At 45.6% G+C, this 24637-nt stretch overlaps 1 protein-coding gene across 1 annotated transcript; it reads left to right on the top strand.

Moving 5' to 3' along the window:
- The first annotated feature begins 476 nt into the window (after nt 1–476).
- NGRN (neugrin, neurite outgrowth associated) lies at nt 477–19042 on the top strand. The gene is made up of 3 exons (XM_069766169.1): nt 477–709; nt 2031–2141; nt 18354–19042. The coding sequence occupies exons 1-3, from the start codon at nt 531–533 to the stop codon at nt 18970–18972; spliced, it is 909 nt and encodes a 302-aa protein (XP_069622270.1). The 5' UTR covers nt 477–530; the 3' UTR covers nt 18973–19042.
- Nucleotides 19043–24637: the final 5595 nt, after the last annotated feature.

The following is a 24637-nucleotide window of genomic DNA, read 5'->3' as shown; positions in this document are numbered from 1 at the left end:
CAAAATAAGTCATCAGCTGACCACAGGATAGGTGGTAAATGCTGACTTGGGGGTCTGACCGCTGACACATGCACCGACAGGCAGAACAGAGAATTGGTTCTCCAGGGGTCTCATCCTATATGGCCCCGGGCCAGATGCCCGACCACCGCCATTTTCATTCTCTATGGTGCCAGGATCAGTGGCCCCATATCCAATAACTGGCGCACAGGTCGGGCACGTGCCCTGCTGCTCCATATTAGCAGAGATAAAAGTGCCTCATTCTGCCAATTAATGGGGGTCCCAGACCCCACCGATCAGCAAGTTACCACTTATTTTGTAGATAGATAACCTGTGGTTAACCCCTTTAATTATAAGCTGTAATGTAATTCTGAACATGATTCCTAAAGCTTCTGATCACTGCCGCCCCCTATTCTCACAGAAAAGCCCACCCTGATCCGACACCGCCTCGCTCCGCGCTCCACAGGCTGAGCCTGCCCGGGCCAGGCAATGGATCACAGAGCAACTCAGACGGAAGTCATCGATGTTCCGTGATGGCGGCCTCCTTGGTGGCAGCAATGTGGAGGCTCCGCATCCTGGGTGCCTCTCACTGCTCGCCATTGGGCTACCGCTGTTTGCGGACCCGTCACCCGGGAAATCCGTTCCCCGTAGACGTGCAGGAGCCGGAAAGTGACGGAGAGTCGGAGGAAAACGTGGAGCAGGAGCTCAAGAGGTAGTGAGCGGCGACATGTGCTGCACTCCGTTATCAGCACCGGCGTCTGTCACTGCGCATAATGTGCGGTCACTGCGGGGTGTCCGTGCTGGGGGCAGTCCTTATAGTCGCCACTAGATGGCGCAGGCGGACTTCCTATCTCATGCTGTACGGCGGTGTGCCTGCGCCAGCGACTGTCATAGATGGCACTTACACTTGGCTGTAGTTTCAGCCTATGCACACACGTACGTGCTGGGTAATGCAGATGGCCATTTTTCCTGATGGACGTCACATTACTCTGATCGCTCATTAAACCCAATGGGAGCATAATAAATGGATGCAATACTGATGAAAACCCGCTAGTTTCTGTTGCAGGAACACACCTTTTTGGTGCAAATTTTCCCCATTAATTTCAGTAGGGTCTGTGAAATCTATAAGGTCCCGGCTCGGCATAGCTTTTCTTTGCATTTTCGATGCGTTTCTGCAACAAAAAAAACAGATCTAAAAATGCATGAATTTGTGTGAAAAATGTGTGGATTTTTGATGCAGGAACACAGCATATTTTATTCTGAAAATCTGCACCAAAATGCAAAGTGTGAACCCGGCCTAAGGCTCTGTGCTTGGCGGAGGCTTATGAGTAAGGCCGCATTCACACATCAGTGATATTTCTTGTACACAGAGAGCGGCCCGTATTTGATCAGTTTGGTTAGTGTGTCAGTTTTTACTATCAAAGTCTGGTCAGTTTCCTAGCAAGAAAAAAAAAAAGTGGCGGTTTCTCAAGCTTCTCCTATCAGACAGTGCATAAAAAAGGACCGCACCTGAGAACTTTTCACATTTTAATTTTCACTGACCCATAGACATGCATTGGTGATTTTGATGATCGGATCAAGATCTGACATGTCTCTGTGATTTTATGCAAACCAGTCGGTCCACAAGAATACATGAACATGTGGAAAACGTGGATAGAACTTGTATGTAAAAAAACTGGTGTCTGAATGGGCCCTAATGCAGCGGGCTGCACTATTATCTATAAAAAAAACCAAAAAACTTGACAAACCCTTTAGAACAAAAGGATAATAACTAATAAGCGATCATAATGAATATTTAAAAGAAATCCATGATGCCAAAGTGCACACTGTCCGATCTGCCCCAGGCATCCACAGGCCATTCTTATCAGTACCAGACAGTCTTGAAAAATGGGCTTTCTAGGAGCACAGTACTGGAACAAGCATGTCTCCTGTAACGCCCGCAGACGGTCCCTTCACCTACAGTATTGACTTGTCTGGAATCTGTGGAAGAAATCTGGTGTCAGGTTTTTTCTCATTGATGTTGTGTCCCTCAGTGCCCTGAAGAGACGTCAGCGAGCAATGCGGCTGAAACGAATGAAGAAGGAGCTGGAGCCTCCGGAGCCCGCCGAGAGGCGTCTGACCTGGAACGCAATCCAGCAGATTAGGTAGGTAGTGAAGATGGAGGCTCGATTCATCATTTGCAATTTATCAAATTTTTTTTTTTTTTCCGTCTTGTATTCTCTGACCTTTTTTTGCGCCAATGTCATCAAAATGGCCCACGAGAATTTAGCTCAAGATGAATCTGGGGTAAAATAAAAAAATGCGCTTTTTTTTGCCATTAACCGTTTTTGTGATTGATTTTTTTTTTTTAGCAATTAAAATTGTAAATCTTTAACAACAAAAAAAAGTCACAAAAATTCACCAAATTGAAAACTCATCTAAAAACCATACAGCATGGGGGGGAGGGGGTGGTGATTTGCGAGAAATGGTAACAGTCGCATTTCGTGAATTTGACCAAAACAGAAGATATAAGGTTTTCTAGCTTCTCCAGTCAGTGAAAAAGCAGACAGCGCTCAGATGCAACTAAGATCAGCACACTTTCTGTTTTTCATCAACCGATGGCCTTGCGTTGCCAAGTATGATCAATGTCCTGTAACAAAATCTGATGTCTGTTTTTCAGTTTGCAAAAAAAAAAACGGACATGTGAATAGCCCCACAGACTAAAATGGGCATGTGTCCTATGCGTGAATCATGCATGTCTGAATGAGGCCTTATGGTGTGAGTGATGGCACGATGATTCAAGGGGCCTTATTATCAAAGACAACCCCCTTCTGCCAATCTGTGAGGATCTTGCTCCCAGGAACCCCAGCAAACAGCTGATTTTTCTGGCAAAGCTGCCGGCAGTCAGTGGTCATCCAGGTAATACAAGGATGGTTTAAGTATGGCATAGAGTGGTCCTCAATGTTTAATCATGGGGGTTCCTTCTATGATGTGCATATGACCTCTGAGAACATGGTCTGACATTGGCTTCATTATGGTGCCTGCCGCTCTCTTCATACTCCTCACTGCAGAGTTGGGACTGGACACGCGCTCTACTGAGCTTTGGGAATCTAAGGCTTTGTTCCCACGATGAATATTTGGTTGAGTTTTTGATGTTGCAGCTTTAAAATAAAAAAAGAAAAACGCTTTATTCTCTATTTTAACACAATGAAAATATTAACAACAGCAACCATTAAAATCAATTACAATCATCAATACCCACTGAAGCCAGATCAATGTCTGACTTTCGATCAGTGTAATGTAATTGGATGGAAAGAATCCTGTGCATACACTCAATACATACCACCTCATACACGTGCAAGAGGTAGAACGTGCATTATTAACCCCTCTGTGACCTTAGACGTACTATCCCGTCGAGGTGCCCTGGGCTTATCTGACCCTGGACGGGATAGTACGTCATAGCGATCAGCAGCGCTCACGGGGGGAGCGCCGCCGATCGCGGCCGGGTGTCAGCTGCTTATCTCAGCTGACATCCGGCACTATGTGCCAGGAGCAGTCACGGACCGCCCCCGGCACATTAACCCCCGGCACACCGCGATCAAAGATGATCGCGATGTGCCGGCGGTACAGGGAAGCACCGCGCAGGGAGGGGGCTCCCTGCGGGCTTCCCTGAGACCCCCGCAGCAACGCGATGTGATCGCGTTGCTGCGGGGGTCTTACCTCCCTCCCTGCCTGCTCGAGCCCCGGATCCAAGATGGCCGCGGATCCGGGTCCTGCAGGGAGGGAGGTGGCTTCACAGAGCCTGCTCAGAGCAGGCACTGTGAAGCAGCCTGCACTGCTATCAGATCGGTGATCTGACAGAGTGCTGTGCAAACTGTCAGATCACTGATCTGTGATGTCCCCCCCCCCCCCCTGGGACTAAGTAAAAAATTTAAAAAAAATTTTTCCAAATGTGTAAAAAAAAAAAAAAAAAATATTCCTAAATAATGAAAAAAAAAATATATATTCCCATAAATACATTTCTTCATCTAAATAAAAAAAACAAAACAATAGAAGTGCACATATTTAGTATCGCCGCGTCCGTAACGACCCGACCTATAAAACTGCCCCACTAGTTAACCCCTTCAGTAAACACCGTAAGAAAAAAAAAAAAAAAACGAGGCAAAAAACAACGCTTTATTATCATACCGCCGAACAAAAAGTGGAATAACACGCGATCAAAAAGACAGATATAAATAACCATGGTACCGCTGAAAACGTCATCTTGTCCCACAAAAAACGAGCCGCCATACAGCATCATCAGCAAAAAAATAAAAAAGTTATAGTCCTCAGAATAAAGCGATGCAAAAATAATTATTTTTTCTGTAAAATAGTTTTTATCGTATAAAAGCGCCAAAACATAAAAAAAATGATATAAATGAGGTATCGCTGTAATCGTACTGACCCGAAGAATAAAACTGCTTTATCAATTTTACCAAACGCGGAACGGTATAAACGCCTCCCCCAAAAGAAATTCATGAATAGCTGGTTTTTGGTCATTCTTCCTCACAAAAATCGGAATAAAAAGCGATCAAAAAATGTCACGTGCCCGAAAATGTTACCAATAAAAACGTCAACTCGTCCCACAAAAAACAAGACCTCACATGACTCTGTGGACCAAAATATGGAAAAATTATAGCTCTCAAAATGTGGTAACGCAAAAAATATTTTTTGCAATAAAAAGCGTCTTTCAGTGTGTGACGGCTGCCAATCATAAAAATCTGCTAAAAAACCTGCTATAAAAGTAAATCAAACTCCCCTTCATCACCCCCTTAGTTATGGAAAAATAAAAAAAATGTATTTATTTCCATTTTCCCGTTAGGGTTAGGGTTGGGGCTACAGTTAGGGTTAGGGTTTAGATTACATTTACAGTTGGGAATAGGGCTAGGGTTAGGGCTAGGGTTATGGTCAGGGCTAGGGTTAGGGTTGGGGCTACAGTTAGGGTTGGGGCTAAAGTTAGGGTTAGGGTTTAGATTACATTTACAGTTGGGAATAGGGTTGGGATTAGGCTTAGGGGTGTGTCAGGGTTAGAGGTGTGGTTAGGGTTACCGTTGGAATTAGGGTTAGGGGTGTGTTTGGATTAGGGTTTCAGTTATAATTGGGGGGTTTCCACTATTTAGGCACATCAGGGGCTCTCCAAACACGACATGGCGTCCGATCTCAATTCCAGCCAATTCATCGTTGAAAAAGTAAAACAGTGCTCCTTCCCTTCCGAGCTCTCCCGTGCGCCCAAACAGGGGTTTACCCCAACATATGCGGTATCAGCGTACTCAGGACAAATAGGACAACAACTTTTGTGGTCCAATTTCTCCTGTTACCCTTGGGAAAATACAAAACTGGGGGCTAAAAAATAATTTTTGTGGGAAAACAAAAAGATTTTTTATTTTCACGGCTCTGCGTTATAAACTGTAGTGAAACACTTGGGGGTTCAAAGTTCTCACAACACATCTAGATAAGTTCCTTGGGGGGGTCTAGTTTCCAATATGGGGTCACTTGTGGGGGGTTTCTACTGTTTAGGTACATTAGGGGCTCTGCAAACGCAATGTGACGCCTGCAGACCAATCCATCTAAGTCTGCATTCCAAATGATGCTCCTTCCTTTCCGAGCCCTCCCATGCGCCCAAACGGTGGTTCCCCCCCACATATCGGGTATCAGCGTACTCAGGACAAATTGGACAACAACATTTAGGGTCCAATTTCTCCTGCTACCCTTGGAAAAATACAAAACTGGGGGCTGAAAAATAATTTTTGTGGGAAAAAACTTTTGTTTTATTTTTATGGCTCTGCATTATAAACTTCTGTGAAGCCCTTGGTGGGTAAAAGTGCTCACCACACATCCAGATAAGTTCCTTAGGGGGTCTACTTTCCAAAATGGTGTCACTTGTGGGGGGTTTCAATGTTTAGGCACATCAATGGCTCTCCAAACTAGGGTTGAGCGAAACGGGTCGAACATTTTCAAAAGTCGCCGACTTTTGGCTAAGTCGGGGTTTCATGAAACCCGATCCGACCCCTGTGCGGGGTCGGCCATGCGGTACGCGACTTTCGCGCCAAAGTCGCGTTTCAATGACGCGAAAAGCGCCATTTCTCAGCCAATGAAGGTAAACGCAGAGTGTGGGCAGCGTGATGACATAGGTCCTGGTCCCCACCATCTTAGAGAAGGGCATTGCAGTGATTGGCTTGCTGTCTGCGACGTCACAGGGGCTATAAAGAGGCGTTCCCGCCGACCGCCATCTTACTGCTGCTGATCTGAGCTTAGGGAGAGGTTGCTGCCGCTTTGTCAGAAGCAGGGATAGCGTTAGGCAGGGTCCATTAACCACAAAACCGCTTGTGCTGCAGCGATTTGCACTGTCCAACACCACCCTCGGTGTGTAGGGACAGTGGAAGTTTTTTTTTTTTTTTTTCCCCCTCAGCGCTGTAGCTCATTGGGCTGCCCTAGAAGGCTCCCTGATAGCTGCATTGCTGTGTGTACGCCGCTGTGCAAACCAACTGCTTTTTTCAAAGCACAAATCCTCTTGTTCCTTCCTTTCTGCACAGCTATCTTTTTTGTTTGTCCACACTTTTTATTTCATTTGTGCATCAGTCCACTCCTTATTGCTGCCTGCCATACCTGGCTGAGATTACTGCAGGCAGGGAGATAGTAGCTGCCTGCCATACCTGGCTGAGATTACTGCAGGCAGGGAGATAGTAATTGTAGGACATTCCCTGTTTTTTTTTTTTTTTTTTTTTTTTTTGGTGGGAGATTAAGATTGGCAATTTGGCATTTCTGCTAGAGTGCCATCCCTGTGTGTGCCATCTCTCTCACATAGTGGGCCATAGAAAGCCTTTTCATTTTTCTGTATTTTTTTTTGTGGGGTGTATAAATTCTCCCTGATAAAAATACAGTGGGAGATTAATATTGGCCTTTGGGCTTGTGTGCCAGTCCTGAGTGTGCCATCTCTCTCACAAATAGTGGGCCATAGAAAGCCTATCTTATTTTTTTTTGGGTTTTATAAATTCTCCCTGAAAAAAAGGGAGATTAATATTGGCCTCTGGGCTTGTGTGCCAGTCCTGAGCGTGCCATCTGTGCCAGCCCTGAGCGTGCCATCTCTCTCACAAATAGTGGGCCATAGAAAGCCTATTTATTTTTTTTTTTGGTTTTATAAATTCTCCCTGAAAAAAAGGGAGATTAATATTGGCCTCTGGGCTTGTGTGCCAGTCCTGAGCGTGCCATCTGTGCCAGCCCTGAGCGTGCCATCTCTCTCACAAATAGTGGGCCATAGAAAGCCTATTTAATTTTTTTTTTGTTTTATAAATTTTCCCTGAAAAAAGGGAGATTAATATTGGCCTCTGGGCTTGTGTGCCAGTTGTGAGCGTGCCATCTGTGCCAGTCCTGAGCGTGCCATCTCTCTCACAAATAGTGGGCCATAGAAAGCCTATTTAATTTTTTTTTTGGTTTTATAAATTTTCCCTGAAAAAAGGGAGATTAATATTGGCCTCTGGGCTTGTGTGCCAGTTGTGAGCGTGCCATCTGTGCCAGTCCTGAGCGTGCCATCTCTCTCACAAATAGTGGGCCATAGAAAGCCTATTTAAATATTTTTTTGGTTTTATAAATTCTCCCAGAAAAAAAGGGAGATTAATATTGGCCTCTGGGCTTCTGTGCCAGTCCTGAGCGTGCCATCTGTGCCAGTCCTGAGCGTCCCATCTCTCTCACAAATAGTGGGCCATAGAAAGCCTATTTTTTTTTTTGGGGGGGTTTTAGAAATTCTCCCTGGAAAAAAAAAGGGAGATTAATATTGCCCTTTGGGCTTGTGTGCCAGTACTAAGCGTTCCATCTCTCTCTCTCTCTCAGTCAGTGGGCCATAGAACGCCTATTTTTGTTTTTATTTGTTTTATAAATTCTCCCTGGAAAAATCATTTTATTTTATTTGGTTTCTAAATTCTTCCTGATAAAATCATATTTTTTTTATTATTTTTTTTTCTAAAGTCTCCCTGAAAAAAAAAAAAACAAAAAAAAAAAACAAAACCCCCAAAAAAATGGGAGATTAATATTGGCCTTTCTGCTTGTGTGCCAGTCTTGACTCCTGGGTGTGCCATCTCTCTCTCTCTCTCTCTCTCTCTCTCTCTCTCTCCAATTGTGGTCCATAGAAAGCCTACATTTTTTTTCCTTGATTTGGGTTCCAAAATCTACCAGAGAAAATAACTCCATCAATCATTGGTAGAAAAATATTGGCCTCTGGGCTTGTGTGCCACTCCTGATTCCTGTGTGCGTCATCTCTCACTCAGTGGCCCATAGAAAGCATATAGTTTGTTACATTTGTTTTCTAAATTCTCCCTGAAAAAATCTATTTTTTTTTTTTTTGGGGGGTTTCTAAAGTGTTCCTGAAAAAAATAAAAATAAAAAAAAAATAATAGTGTGACATTAATATTAACATTTGTGCTTCAGTGACAGTCCTGCGTGTGGGGCATCTCTCTAATTTGCAGCCACCAAAAAAAGAGTGTGTAACATTGGGCCTGATTTTCGCTGTGGTCTCACCAACCTGTAAAGGGGTAGCTAAATCATACTGAAGTTATAGCTCACCGTGTAAGTTGTGTGACTGCAACAAATAACGTTAGTTTGGTTACGTTTTTAAAACAATGAGGAAGTCTAGTGGAAGAGGTCGTGGCCGGGGGCGTTCATTGTCAGCTGGTAATGAGGGTAGTGGTAGTGGTGGAGCATCAGGTGGTCGTGGGGAAAAAAATATTGCACCTAAGTCTGGAGCTGTGGAGCCAGGTTCGTCGTCCGGCTACACAAGGCCTCGAACGCTCCCTTTTCTGGGATTAGGAAAACCGCTTTTAAAGCCGGAGCAGCAAGAGCAAGTTTTGGCTTATCTTGCTGACTCAGCCTCTAGCTCTTTTGCCTCATCTCGTGAAACTGGTAAAAGTAAAAGCAGCGCGTCGTTAGTGGATGTTCACGGTCAGGGACAAGTCACTTCCTTGTCCTCTTCAGCAAAAACAACAACAGAGAAGAATGCAGCAGGCGACACAACGGGTTACTCCATGGAGCTCTTTACACATACCGTCCCTGGCTTAGAAAGTGAAGCAGTTAACAGTCCATGCCCATTACAAATTGAATCTGACATGGAGTGCACTGACGCACAGCCACAGCCAGACTACTATGCTGGTCCTTTGACTCAGACCACAACATTGCCCTCGCAGGGTGCTGATCAAGAATCAGACCCTGATGAGACTATGTTGCCCCATCACGAACGCTATACCACCGAACGACACGGTGACACAGACGAAGTTGCGCAGGAGGTACAAGAAGAGTTATTAGATGACCCAGTTCTTGACCCCGATTGGCAGCCATTGGGGGAACAGGGTGCAGGCGGCAGCAGTTCTGAAGCAGAGGAGGAGGAGGGGCCGCAGCAGGCATCAACATCGCCACAGGTTCCATCTGCCGGGCCCGTATCTTGCCCAAAACGCGTGGCAAAGCCAAAACCTGGTGGAGGACAGCGTGGCCATCCGGTTAAAGCTCAGTCTGCAATGCCTGAAAAGGTATCCGATGCTAGAAAGAGTGCAGTCTGGCATTTTTTTAAACAACATCCAATTGATCAGCGCAAAGTCATCTGTCAAAAATGTTCTACTTCCTTAAGCAGAGGTCAGAATCTGAAAAGTCTCAATACTAGTTGCATGCATAGACATTTAACCACCATGCATTTGAAAGCTTGGACTAACTACCAAACGTCCCTTAAGGTTGTTGCACCCTCGGCCAATGAAGCTAGTCATCAACGCAACATCCCTTCCGGCAGTGTAGGACCACCATTTAGCGCACCACCTGCTGTATCTGTGCAGGTATCTTTGCCAGGCCAAAGCAGTCAGGGTCAGGGAATCACCAGTTTCGTAGTAGGAAACACTGCATCTAGGGCACCGGCGGCAACAATACCATCTCCCACCGTCTCTCAGTCTGCCATGTCCACCGGCACCCCCGCTAGTTCCACGATCTCCAGCTCTCCAGTCCAGCTCACCCTACATGAGACTATGGTTAGAAAAAGGAAATACTTAGCCTCGCATCCGCGTACACAGGGTTTGAACGCCCACATAGCTAGACTAATCTCGTTAGAGATGATGCCCTACCGGTTAGTTGAAAGCGAAGCTTTCAAAGCCCTGATGGACTACGCTGTACCACGCTACGAGCTACCCAGTCGACACTTTTTTTCCAGAAAAGCCATCCCAGCCCTCCACCAGCATGTTAAAGAGCGCATCGTCCATGCACTCAGGCAATCTGTGAGCACAAAGGTGCACCTGACAACAGATGCATGGACCAGTAGGCATGGCCAGGGACGTTACGTGTCCATCACGGCACACTGGGTAAATGTGGTGGATTCAGGGTCCACAGGGGACAGCAAGTTTGGGACAGTTCTGCCTAGCCCACGGTCTAGTAAACAGTTGTCTGTAGCCGTTCGCACCCCCTCCTCCTCCTCCTCCTCCTCGTCCTCCTGCAGAAGCAAGAGCTCGTCCACAGACCGCAGTCGCACAAACACTCCATCCGCACCTGCCACTGTTGCACACCAGGTCTCCCATTATGGGGCAGCTACTGGCATACGTCAGCAGGCTGTATTGGCTATGAAGTGTTTGGGCGACAATAGACACACCGCGGAAGTTCTGTCCGAGTTCTTGCAGCAAGAAACGCAGTCGTGGCTGGGCACTGTAGATCTTGAGGCAGGCAAGGTAGTGAGTGATAACGGAAGGAATTTCATGGCTGCCATCTCCCTTTCCCAACTGAAACACATTCCTTGCCTGGCTCACACCTTAAACCTGGTGGTGCAGTGCTTCCTGAAAAGTTATCCGGGGTTATCCGACCTGCTCCTCAAAGTGCGTGGACTTTGCGCACATATCCGCCGTTCGCCTGTACACTCCAGCCGTATGCAGACCTATCAGCGTTCTTTGAACCTTCCCCAGCATCGCCTAATCATAGACGTTGCAACAAGGTGGAACTCAACACTGCACATGCTTCAGAGACTGTGCGAACAGAGGCGGGCTGTTATGTTTTTGTGGGAGGATACACATACACGGGCAGGCAGTAGGATGGCAGACATGGAGTTGTCAGGTGTGCAGTGGTCGAAGATTCAAGACATGTGTCAAGTCCTTCAGTGTTTTGAGGAATGCACACGGCTGGTTAGTGCAGACAACGCCATAATAAGCATGAGCATCCCCCTAATGCGTCTGCTGATGCAAAGTTTGACGCACATAAAGGATCAGGCGTCTGCACCAGAGGAAGAGGAAAGCCTTGATGACAGTCAGCGATTGTCTGGTCAGGGCAGTGTACATGACGAGGTACCGGGCGAAGAGGAGGAGGAGGATGATGGGGATGAGTATATTTTTAATGAGGAAGCTTTCCCGGGGGCACGGGAAATTGGTGGCGTGGCAAGGCCGGGTTCTGGTTTTTTGAGGGACACAAGTGACGTAGATTTGCCTGCAACTGCCCCTCAACCAAGCACAACCGCAGATTTGACAACGGGAACTTTGGCCCACATGGCGGATTATGCCTTGCGTATCCTCAAAAGGGACACACGCATTACAAAAATGATGAACGATGACGATTACTGGTTGGCCTGCCTCCTTGATCCTCGCTATAAAGGCAAATTGCAAAATATTATGCCACATGAGAACTTGGAACTAATATTAGCAACAAAACAATCAACTCTTGTTGACCGTTTGCTTCTGGCATTCCCTGCACACAGCGCCCGTGATCGTTCTCACACGAGCTCCAGGGGCCAGCAGACCAGAGGTGTTAGAGGGGCAGAAATCAGAAGTGGCGTTGGCCAGAGGGGTTTTCTGACCAGGTTGTGGAGTGATTTTTCTATGACCGCAGACAGGACAGGTACTGCAGCATCAATTCAAAGTGACAGGAGACAACATTTGTCCAGTATGGTTACAAACTATTTTTCATCCCTTATCGACGTTCTCCCTCAACCGTCATTCCCATTTGATTACTGGGCATCCAAATTAGACACCTGGCCAGAATTGGCAGAATATGCATTGCAGGAGCTTGCTTGCCCGGCAGCTAGTGTCCTATCAGAAAGAGTATTCAGTGCTGCAGGTTCAATACTAACAGAAAAAAGGACTCGTCTGGCTACCCAAAATGTAGATGATCTAACCTTCATTAAAATGAACCACAACTGGATTTCAAAATCTTTTGCCCCACCCTGCCCGGCTGACACCTAGCTTTCCTATGAAAAGGTCTTGCCTGTGGACTATTCTGAATGACTTTTCCAATCTCGTAATTTTCTTCACCTGATTGTCCAGCATACGACATGTTTCCACCTCACGAAATGGCCAAACTCCCCACACGGGGCCGTGCTATCGCCACTTTGCGCTTGGACCCTTGAGAGTGCTGTTTGTCTGAAGAGGTGGGTGTGGCCGCTTTTGGTCGACGGCACTGCCACTGGGTCCCTCATAGTACAATAAAGTGTCTCTGGCGGTGGTGGTGCGCACCCAACGTCAGACACACCGTTGTAATATGAGGGGCCCTGTGCCTGTACCGCCGGCCACAAGACAGTTCCCCCCCCCCAGCTCAAACAGTGCTCTACCACTAGCAAAATTATCTCTCACAGCTTCACCAATGTGTAGTCTAGGCGCTGACATCCTTCAATGCCTGGCACTGACAATACCATTGTTTTGACATTTTTGTTATGTTAGGCCTTCGAAGCCTGTCTGCGGTCCCTTCTTTCTACAACTACTACACTGACCAGGCCACTGCTGGCCGTGTTACCCTGGAACCAATTTAAAAGTGCCTACAGTCAGCCCAATTTTGTTATGTTAGGCCTTCGAAGACTGTCTGCCGTCACTCCTTCCACTAGACTTCCACTGACCATACACTGCTGCCCATGTACCCCTGGAACCAATTTAAAAGTGCCTACAGCCAGCCCAAGTTTGTTATGTTAGGCCTTGGAAGCCTGTCTGCGGTCACTCCTTCCACTAGACTTCCACTGACCAGACCACTGCTGCCCGTGTACCCCTGGAACCAATTTAAAAGTGCCTACAGCCAGCCCAAGTTTGTTATGTTAGGCCTTCGAAGCCTGTCTGCGGTCACTCCTTCCACTAGACTTCCACAGACCAGACCACTGCTGCCCGTGTACCCCTGGAACCAATTTAAAAGTGCCTACAGCCAGCCCAAGTTTGTTATGTTAGGCCTTGGAAGCCTGTCTGCGGTCACTCCTTCCACTAGACTTCCACTGACCAGACCACTGCTGCCCGTGTACCCCTGGAACCAATTTAAAAGTGCCTACAGCCAGCCCAAGTTTGTTATGTTAGGCCTTCGAAGCCTGTCTGCGGTCACTCCTTCCACTAGACTTCCACTGACCATACACTGCTGCCCATGTACCCCTGGAACAAATTTAAAAGTGCCTACAGCCAGCCCAAGTTTGTTATGTTAGGCCTTCGAAGCCTGTCTGCGTCCCGTTCTTTCAACTACAACTACACTGACCAGGCCACTGATGGCCGTGTTCCCCTGGAACCAATTTTAACTTGCCTACAGCCAGCCCAATGTTAGGCCTTTGATGCCTGTCTGCCGTCACTCCTTCCACTAGGCCTCCACTGACCTGTCTATTGCTGCCCGTGTACCCCTTGAACCAACATCATTAAATATTTAAAAAATTAATTTGATTATAAAAAATAAGATCGTGTTGAGATCTCAAATGCAGACATTTTAACAATCAAAACAAACACACAACAAATATCTGGAACTGTACTACAAAGGTCCAACAGCTACAATTTCTTTCTCCTGCAAGAAGTTAACTGAAAGTTTTTTGGAGTTGTTAACACAGATATGGCATCCACCGAGTGTTGTCCTGTCGCGTCTCCTTTAAATTATTTCCAATAAGATGTTAAACTATTAATTTAATAAAATCAATAATTAAAAAAATAATTGAGTAAGTCAAAAGCACATTGCAAATAAACATTAATTACAAATCAAGAAGCATGGCACGTCCGAGGGTGAGTAGATACCGAATAAGAATATAATCACCCTCGGACGCGCAATGCTTATTTACAACAGCCTTCCATCCTAAGAATCAGCCCTTCCGTGGTGTAGAGAGAGGTTGTGTTACACTCCAAGGTGTTCCCCAGGTTGCCTTTCCTGAGCTTCGATCTTCCGGCTCTCGTTTAGTAGCTGTTGGAAACTACGCTGCATTAGGCCTACTAATTGTGTATGGGTGAAACAGTGGCGCATCTGCGGTCCCTCCTTCCACTAGGCCTCCACTGACCTGTCTACTGCGGCCCGTGTACCCCTTGAACCAACCTAATAAAATATTTAAAAAATTAATTTGATTATAAAAAATAAGATCGTGTTGAGATCTCAAATGCAGACATTTTAACAATCAAAACAAACACACAACAAATATCTGGAACTGTACTACAAAGGTCCAACAGCTACAATTTCTTTCTCCTGCAAGAAGTTAACTGAAAGTTTTTTGGAGTTGTTAACACAGATATGGCATCCACCGAGTGTTGTCCTGTCGCGTCTCCTTTAAATTATTTCCAATAAGATGTTAAACTATTAATTTAATAAAATCAATAATTAAAAAAATAATTGAGTAAGTCAAAAGCACATTGCAAATAAACATTAATTACAAATCAAGAAGCATGGCGCGTCCGAGGGTGAGTAGATACCGAATAAGAATATAATCACCCTCGGACGCGCAATGCTTATTTACAACAGCCTTCCTTCCTAAGAATCAGCCCTTTCGTGGTGTAGAGAGAGGTTGTGTTACACTCCAAGGTGTTCCCCGGGTTGCCTTTCATGAGCTTCGATCTTCCGGCTCTCGTTTAGTAGTTGGTGGAAACTACGCTGCATTAGGCCTACAAATTTGGTATGGGGTGTAGACAGGTTGTGTTACACTCCAAGGTTTTCACCAGGTTGCCTTTCCTGAGCTTCGAGCTTCATGCTCTCGTTTAGTAGGTGTCGGAAAGTAGGCTGCATTAGGCCTACAAATTGGGTATGGGGTGGAGAGAGATGGTGTGTTACACTCCAAGGTGTTCCCCAGGTTTCCTTGCCATTGCTTCGGTCTTCCGACTCTCGTTTAGTAGTTGTAGAAAAGTACACAGCATTAGGCCTACAAAATGGGTATGGGGTGGAGAGAGATGGTGTGTTACACTCCAAGGTGTTCCCCAGGTTGCCTTTCCTGAGCTTCTATGTTCAGGCTCTCATTAAATTGTGGTTAAATGGAACAACTGCATTTGGCGTACTAGTTGGTTTGGGGCCTACTATCGGTGTCTGCCACTCCTTGCTGTTCTCCTGGTTTCCTGTCCTGAAATACCATTTTCAGCCTCTCGTTAAGTAGTTGTTAATGTTAGACTGCATTTGGCCTACTAGTTGGTTTGGGGCCTACTATCGGTGTCTGCCACTCCTTGCTGTTCTCCTCCACTGAACAAAGCTGTGCCGCCTGTTTACTACGGTTGCCAATTTTGAACTGCATTTCGACTACTTACTGATTTGGCCCTACTCTCTGTGTCAGCCTCTCATTCCAGTTGTCCTCCACTGCAATGCCCCCTGGTTATTCCTGTGTTACCAATTTTGAACTGCATTTAGCCCACTTTCTTCTTTGGGCCTATATCTGTGTTTCCACTTCATCGTGCCCATTGCCCAGCCAGTGATAGATGAGTCTGCTGGTACATTGACCCATAACGCAACATTCCCCGTGCACGCTACACAACAACATTGTGACCCTGCTGAAAGTCAGGTTGCTCTTCCCGCATACCATACCACCTTACACGGGGACAAAGAGGAAGGTGCAGATGAAAGTGCAGGTTCCTTCATCAGGTGGGGGGAGGAATACTAGTTGGCGACGTCACTGGCACAGGGCCTCTCATAGTACGCAAAAGTGTTGCTGCCGGTGGGAGGCGCCCCCGCCGTGCAAACACACCGCTGTACTTTGAGGGGCCCTGTGCCAGTGCCAATGCCAACGAGTGGGCCCCCCCTGCTTGCTCAGGTTCACAGCACTTGCAAAGTTGAAATACTTACCTCTCCCTGCTCCACTGCCGTGACGTGGTCCAGATTTCCTGGGCCCACTAATTACTTGAACCAGCCCTACCCCCCACAACTTTAGCCAAATGACCCCCAATTTCAAATGCCTTCCAATTATTATAAGGTAAATTACGCTTGACAAGCTTCATTAAGAAGAATGGATGGTTTTGACATTAAAATGGGCACTCTAGGTGTTTTCCTGGCCCCCACTCACTGCCGACTATGCTGCCCCATTGACTTGCATTGGGTTTCGTGTTTCGGTCGATCCCGACTTTACGTCATAATCGGCCGATTTCACTCGACCCGACTTTGGACATAGTCGGGTTTCGCAAAACCCGGCTCGACTCTAAAAAGGTCAAGGTCGCTCAACTCTACTCCAAACGCAACATGGCGTCCCATCTCCATTCCTGTCAATTTTGCATTGAAAAGTCAAACGGCGCTCCTTCCCTTCCGAGCTCTACCATGTGCCCAAACAGTGGTTTACCCCCACATATGGGGTATCAGCGTACTCAGGACAAATTGTACAACAAGTTTTGAGGTCCAATTTCTTCTCTAACCCTTGGAAAAATAAAAAATTGGGGGCAAAAATATAATTTTTGTGAAAAAATATGATTTTTTATTTTTACGGTTCTGCATTATAAACTTCTGTGAAGCACTTGGTGGGTCAAAGTGCTCACCACACATCCAGATAAGTTCCTTAGGGGGTCTACTTTCCAAAATGGTGTCACTTGTGGGGGGTTTCAATGTTTAGGCACATCAGTGGCTCTCCAAACGCAACATGGCGTCCCATCTCAATTCCTGTCAATTTTGCATTGAAAAGTCAAACGGCGCTCCTTCCCTTCCGAGCTCTCCCATGCGCCCAAACAGTGGTTTACTGTCACATATGGGGTATCAGCGTACTCAGGACAAATTGGACAACAACTTTTGGGGTCCATTTTCTCCTGTTACCCTTGGTAAAATAAAACAAATTGGAGCTGAATTAAATTTTTTTGTGAAAAAAAGTTAAATGTTCATTTTTATTTAAACATTCCAAAAATTCCTATTAAACACCTGAAGGGTTAATAAACTTCTTGAATGTGGTTTTGAGCACCTTGAGGGGTGCAGTTTTTAGAATGGTTTCACACTTGGGTATTTTCTATCATATAGACCCCTCAAAATGACTTCAAATGAGATGTGGTCCCTAAAAAAGAAATGGTGTTGTAAAAATGAGAAATTGCTGGTCAACTTTTAACCCTTATAACTCCCTAACAAAAAAAAAATTTGGTTCCAAAATTATGCTGATGTAAAGTAGACATGTGGGAAATGTTACTTATTAAGTATTTTGTGTGACATATCTCTGTGATTTAAGGGCATAAAAATTCAAAGTTTGAAAATTGCGAAATTTTCATAATTTTTGCCAAATTTCCGTTTTTTTTTTACAAACGCAGGTACTATCAAATAAATTTTACCACTATCATGAAGTACAATATGTCACGAGAAAACAATGTCAGAATCACCAGGATCCGTTGAAGCGTTCCAGAGTTATAACCTCATAAAGGGACAGTGGTCAGAATTGTAAAAATTGGCCCGGTCATTAACGTGCAAACCACCCTTGGGGGTAAAGGGGTTAATTACTTACCATTTGCTGTCTTCTCTGCGTCCCAGCGACGATTACTTTTTCTTTTTTTGCTTCATGTGACTCCAGTTCTCACTATCTGGCAGAAATCGCTTTCTCAGTGAATATAGTCAGACAGATGTAGATTCTTTCATCTGAGATCAAATAACACTGATCTGAGTGTCAGCATGATGTGATCTGATTCTCTCAGCTGAGAGAATCCTAGCACACTACGAGAAGATGGAGAGGAACTTTTCCATTGTGGAAGTGGGACTGCACTCGGATGTCGTCAAAGTGCAGTCCGATGCTTTCTACCTACCCATAGATGTGAATAGGTGAGTGGCTTCAGAATTCGGAGAGAAAGTGCAGGGATTTTTATTTATTTTGATACACGGATTCTGTAAGTGAATAAAATCGTTCACTATCATTGCCCCTTTGAATGTCATTGGTCCGAGTACTATAGCACTCATCCGATGTATAGGCTGGTGTGCGCGAGCCCTGACTGTGAGTCTTATAGACCTGCATTGGGAACACAACCACCGATCCACACACGACGCTGTGCGATGAGGTCATTGGCACCTACTCGTTTCTGATTTTGCAGAATTAAACAAAATGTCCCTTTTATTTCCTTTTTTTATGATGGCCTCATGACAATGGTAGAAAATGTAGCACCAGGCACATGGTGTAAACTGATTTTACCGTTGATTTTGAAGTTTTGTCCAGATGACTGTGGAAATTACTTTGTCACTTTTATTTTTCACAGATATTTGAGACAGGAGTTACCGGAAGAATGGCCACTGACACGGCTGGCTATAGGTTTTAATGTGAGTACCGATGCCATAAAGAAAGTACTGAAGTCAAAATTTATACCAAATGAAGCAAGAAGAATGAAACAAGATGCCTCCGTTTTCAGAATTCTTGGCCAAAATCTGCCAGTTTCCCCCAAAAAACAGCTACAGCTCGAGGCTTCTTCCAAACACCCAGCGCAGCCATTGTTACCACTACAGGGGAATAAAAGACAACTGCTTATCAGCCAGTCCGCCCATCTTCTTCCTCCACCAACACCATCAGACTCAGAATTGGCTTTAAGGACTGAACATCTGACAAAATCCCTTGCCGTAACGCCGAAGTCTCAAGACATGGTGCAAGGCGTCTTCTCTGCTGCGGCTAGTCAGGGTGGGCCGACCACAAGTACAAAGGTAGAATCTGACCAGACCCTGAACAAGGAGGAAAGGACAGAGGATGAGAAATGGGACAGAGAAGTATTAAGTGACAAAGATCTGGAAGAATTGGCCAACAGTGGCGCTCCGAATAACATGAGGGTTGTGCAAAAAGGAAAGGAGTTTTTTGATAGTGATGGGAACTTTCTGTACAGAATTTAATTTTAGTAGCCGAGAATTATAATAATAAAACCAAAGTCTGCACGGTTCTCTTCTTTGCAGATACATGGAAGATTCTCTCTTTTATTTTCTATATATATATATATATTTTTTTTTTTTCACTGATAAAGCATTATTTTGTTCCATCAGAATGACGGACTCCTTGGTGAAAGCTGGTGGACCCCAATATAAGGCAGATGGAGACAGAACCTATTCCAGGCATGCAGATGCTTTCTATGCTGTTTTGTTTGTCAGGAAACAACTGTAAAAAAAAGAGAATTATATAGGAAAGGTTATCTTTTTGTTTTTTTCTATATATTTAGTTAAATCTAGTGATGAGCGAGTATACTCGTTGCTCGGGTGGTCTCTGCGTATTTTGGCATGCTCAGAGGTTGTTTTTGTTGACGCAGCTGCATGATTTGCAGCTGCTAGACAGCATGAATACATGTGAGGATTCCCTAAAGCCCCCGTCTCACATAGCGAGATCGCTGCTGAGTCACAAGTTTTGTGACGCAACAGCGATCTCAGTTAGCGATCTCGCTATGTGTGACACGTACCAGCGATCAGGCCCCTGCTGTGAGATCGCTGGTCGTGTCGGAATGGCCTGGGCCATTTTTTGATCGTTGAGGTCCCGCTGACATCGCTGAATCGGCGTGTGTGACGCCGATTCAGCGATGTCTTCGCTGGTAACCAGGGTAAACATCGGGTAACTAAGCGCAGGGCCGCGCTTAGTAACCCGATGTTTACCCTGGTTACCATCCTAAAAGTGAAAAAACAAACGCTACATACTTACCTATCGCTGTCTGTCCTCGGCGCTCTGCTTCTCTGGTCTGGCTGTGAGCGCCGGTCAGCCGGAAAGCAGAGCGGTGACGTCACCGCTCTGCTTTCCGGCCGCTGCGCTCACAGCCAGACCAGAGAAGCAGAGCACCGAGGACAGACAGCGGTAGGTAAGTATGTAGTGTTTTTTTTTTTTTTTACTTTAACGCTGGTAACCAGGGTAAACATCGGGTTACTAAGCGCGGCCCTGCGCTTAGTTACCCGATGTTTACCCTGGTTACCGGGGACCTCGGGATCGTTGGTCGCTGGAGAGCGGTCTGTGTGACAGCTCTCCAGCGATCAAACAGCGACGCTGCAGCGATCCGGATCGTTGTCGGTATCGCTGCAGCGTCGCTATGTGTGACGGGGCCTTAACAAACAGGCAACCCACACATGTACTCAGGCTGCGTCGACACAAACTAAATCTCTGAGCACTACAAAATACTCGGAGATCACCCAAGCAACAAGTATACTCGCTCATCACTAGGTAAATCCACTCCTAGTTTTGGCTTTAGTGTCTGAAATAGACACATGAAAAATCATCTACCGCCATACGGACGGTCTCTCTTCACTATAGTCTCCAGCTGGGATAATGCCGCAGGAAGGCTGAGGTTGGGTTACCCAAAAGCAGGCGGGCTATGGATGTGCTGAGGTTGTGTTATAGCTGTTTGTTTTTTCGTCTCACTTTAGATAGCTGTTCCATGAATGACGGCCAAACTCGTCACAGATAAGCCATAGCTCTGTGAGCTTGTTCACGTGTAGGGCAGGGATGTCAAACTCCAGTACACAGAGGGCCAAAATGTGGGCCAACCTTGATAATTATTTTTAAAAAAAGTCTACAATTGAGGAAGTTTTTCCTTACCAAATATAATGATGAAACTTTTCAAACTTAAAAGGGGTGTCCTATGAACAACGTACATTTTAGTAGATGCTAAAATAAAATTAGCACATAATCACAAATGCAGCATACTGGAATAATAATATGTTATGTTAAGAGCAGCAAAAAGTATGAACCAATAGTCTAATTTAAATATGTAATAACAAAGGATAAAAAAAAAACTTGAATTAGTAAATAATACAGATAAAAGTATGACGCCAACAAGTGCCCCCCAAGCACAGTATGACACCAATCAGTACCCTGCACATGTGTGATGACCCTACTGTACCCCCCTCAGCAAGGTATGGTGACCCATCACAGTATGATGCCCCAACTGTGATCCCCACATAGTCTTCCATACAGTATAACGGGCCCGACCTACTCCTCCATACAGAATAATGGGTCCCACATACTCCTCCATTCAGTATAATGGGCCCCACATAGTTCTCCATAATGAATAATGGGCCCCACATAGTCCTCCCTACAGAATGGGCACCATATAGTCCTCCATACAGTATAATGGGCAACACATAGTCCCCATCGTCGAGGGCCAAATATAATCACCCTGAGGGCCAGAGTTTGACATGTGTGGTGTATAGGGAAGACAGACACATCTGGTGACACTCCTTTTCCCCGTGAATGAAGGGATGAAGCTTTTTTTCAAATTAAACTTGTCCAAGCCTTGTTCCCCCTGATAACAGATCCTTAACCCCTTCACCCCCGGAGCTTTTTTCAGTTTCGTATTTTCGTTTTTCGCTCCCCTCCTTCCCAGAGCCATAACTTTTTTTTTTTTTTTCAGTCAATATGGCCATGTGAGGGCTTATTTTTTGCGGACCGAGTTGTACTTTTGAACGACCTAATTGGTTTTACCATATTGTGTACTAGAAAACAAATTCCAAGTGCGATGAAATTGCAAAAAAAAAAGTGCAATCCCACACTTGTGTTTTTTTGTTTTTTTTTTTGAGCTAGGTTCACCAAATGCTAAAACTGACCTGCCATTATGATTCTCCAAGTTATTACCAGTTCAAAGACACCGAACATGTCTAGGTTCTTTTTTATGTAAGTGGTGAAACAAAATTCCAAAGTTTGCTAAAAAAAAAATAAAACAATTGCACAATTTTCCAATACCCGTAGCGTCTTCATTTTTCATGATCTGGGGTCGGTTGAGGGCTTATTTTTTGCGTGCCGAGATGATGTTTTTAGTGATACCATTTTGGTGCAGATACGTTCTTTTGATTGCCCGTTATTGCATTTTAATGCAATGTCACGGCGATAAAAAGAAACGTAATTTTGGCGTTTTTACTTTTTTCTCGCTACGCTGTTTAGCGATCAGGTTAATGCTTTTTTCATTGATGGATCTGGCGATTCTGAACATGGCAATTCCAAATATGTGTAGGGTTAAATTTTTTTATTGTTTCTTGTTGGATGGGGCAAAAGGGGGGTGATTTAAACTTTTATATTTTCGTTTATATTTTTAAACACTTTTTTTTACTTTTTGGCATGCTTCAATAGCCTCCTTAGGAGACTAGAAGCTGGCACAACTCGATCGCCTCTGCTACATAGAGGCGATGGTTAGCTCACCTCTATGTAGTAGAACTGCTGAGTTGCTGTGAGACCCGACCACTGGGTGGCGCTCACTGCAGTCTGGCACTGACAAGCATAAAGGTCTTAAAGAGACCTCTGGTTGTTATGCTGATGCACCGATGACCCCTGATCATGTGACGGGGTCACCGATGCACGTATTTCTGGCCCAGTGGCCGGAAGCGCGATTTAAATGGGCTGTCTGAGTTTGACAGTGGAATTTAACTAGTTAATAGGTGTGGGTGGATCGTGACTCCACCTGCGGCTGTTGGAGGCACATGTCAGCTGTTCTGAACAGCTGACATGTCCCGGGAAAGATGTGTGCTCACTGCCGAAGCCCACATCAAAGGGCTCCTTCTCATGTGTGAGAAATACGTGCGAGGCTCGCATCTTAAAACCAAGCTCTGGTGCCGGAACTCCAGAGTGGGGCGTGCGGCTGCGTAGCAACACATGGAGCTGCACGCTCCGCTCCCAAGTGCCGGTGCCAGCGCTTGGTTTTCACACGCGAGACTCGCACGTATTTCTCGCAAGTGAGAAGGAGCCCAAAAGGAGAGATCCTGACACCGGCGTACTATTACGCCTGATGTCAGTAAGGGGTTAAAGAAACCTGTCATGATAAAACTGGTATCTGATCTGAAGGCAGATTGGAATACAGCAGGAGGAGCTGATCAGACTGATATATATTTTATTAAATTAAACCCTTGGCGTTTGTATACACAGGAGTCCAGTGGGCGGTCCTATTCCGTGATTGTAAGTCTTCCCTGTACATGAAGATATCCCTGAGTAGGACCGGCACGTACATACCGCAGCACACATACACGTACAGCACACACACCGCAGATGCAGGTCACTTTCTGCACACTGTTTTGCCATTTTTTATTTCTTTTTGCATTTTGTGCACAATACTTCCCCAGATCTCATTCACAATCTTGTATTAGGCTTCTTTTCCACTTACTGTGTTTTTTGCGGGCCGCATTGCCACAATTTTCACAGTCTGCCGCAATAATGGACCGCAAAAAACTTGCGGATCGCCGTTTTTCGGGTTTTCAGTACTGTGGAAAAAGTATTGGAAAAAAAAACAGCGTTCCGCAAAACTGGAAGTCACGGTGCACCGCAAAAACAAGCTTCCGTTGGTTTTGCGGCCCAATTGATTTACAATGGGGGCCGTGTCCGTAAGCCGCGAAAAATATCGAGAAGGCTCAATCTTTTTTTCACAGCCGTAAATATGGCCATATGGCACACGGCGCTCCGTGGAATTATTGCGGCCCCATAGAAATCTATTGGGGGCCACAAAAACGGCCGGAAAAACCACGGCAAGTGTAAAAGAAGCCTTAGACAAGCAGATCTTCTGGTCTGTAAATAGCTGTATGACCCCTGTAGACTCTGTATACCCTCTGTACGCCTTCTGTACAACCCCTGTATACTCTCTGTATGCCCTCTGTACACCCCCTGTATATCCTGTGTACTCTCTATGGATCCCCTGAATATCCTTCTGTACACCCCCTGTATAGCCTCTGTATGACCCCTGTATACCCTCTGTACATCATTTGTACACTCTGTAGATCCCCTGTATATCCTTCTGTACACCCCCTGTATAGCCTCTGTATGACCCCTGTATACCCTCTGTACATCATTTGTACACTCTAGATCCCCTGTATATCCTTCTGTACACCCCCTGTATAGCCTCTGTATGACCCCTGTATACCGTCTGTACATCATTTGTACACTCTGTAGATCCCCTGTATATCCTTCTGTACACCCCCTGTGTAGCCTCTGTATGCCCTCTGTACACCCCCTGTATATCCTGTGTACTCTCTATGGATCCCCTGTATATCCTTCTGTACACCCCCTGTGTACTGTATACCTCCACTGGCTGCACACAGGATGGGGTTTACTAGCAGTTCAGGTTTTCTGCACTTTACTCACCATATAAGGTTCACATTGCGTTAGTGCAGTCCGTTTTGCGTATGCGCTAAACGGACTGCACTAACGCAATGTCCAAAAAGGGATTGCATTTAGCGATCGCGCAGATGCCCGATCTGCGCTAGTGAGAACGGACCCAAAAACGCTGCAGACAGCGTTCGAGGTCTGTCACAAAATAATGGAACATCGCTAACACATGCCAAAAATGGCATGTGTTAGGATGCGTTACATACATTGCGGTCAATGGGTGCGCTAACAGATCCGTTCCATTGCGTTAGTGGCGCTATGTAACGGATTCCATTAGCGGATACCCACTAACGCAATGTGAACCGTCTCCAATACAAATGAATCTGCTTTTCTAGAGCTCGTCCACAGGGAACCAGGTGCAGAAGAGTGATCCGCTTTGTGCCCGCCCTGGCTCACATTCACACTGTGCAGCGCTTTATTACGGGGGAAATCCTCAGCCAAAGC

Source organism: Ranitomeya imitator, chromosome 4 (genome assembly GCF_032444005.1).
Source record: "Ranitomeya imitator isolate aRanImi1 chromosome 4, aRanImi1.pri, whole genome shotgun sequence".
In the NCBI taxonomy this organism is placed as follows: Eukaryota; Metazoa; Chordata; class Amphibia; order Anura; family Dendrobatidae; genus Ranitomeya; species Ranitomeya imitator.
The sequence above is the reverse complement of the archived record's forward strand: the minus strand, read 5'-3'. Positions and strand labels throughout refer to the sequence as shown.

Bases quoted from the DNA above. Each gene is read 5' to 3' on its own strand.
- NGRN (XM_069766169.1), top strand. From the start codon at position 531: ATGGCGGCCTCCTTGGTGGCAGCAATGTGGAGGCTCCGCATCCTGGGT. The intron at 710-2,030 runs GTAGTGAGCGGC...TGTGTCCCTCAG, and splicing joins GTGGAGCAGGAGCTCAAGAG to TGCCCTGAAGAGACGTCAGC. The intron at 2,142-18,353 runs GTAGGTAGTGAA...TATTTTTCACAG, and splicing joins AACGCAATCCAGCAGATTAG to ATATTTGAGACAGGAGTTAC.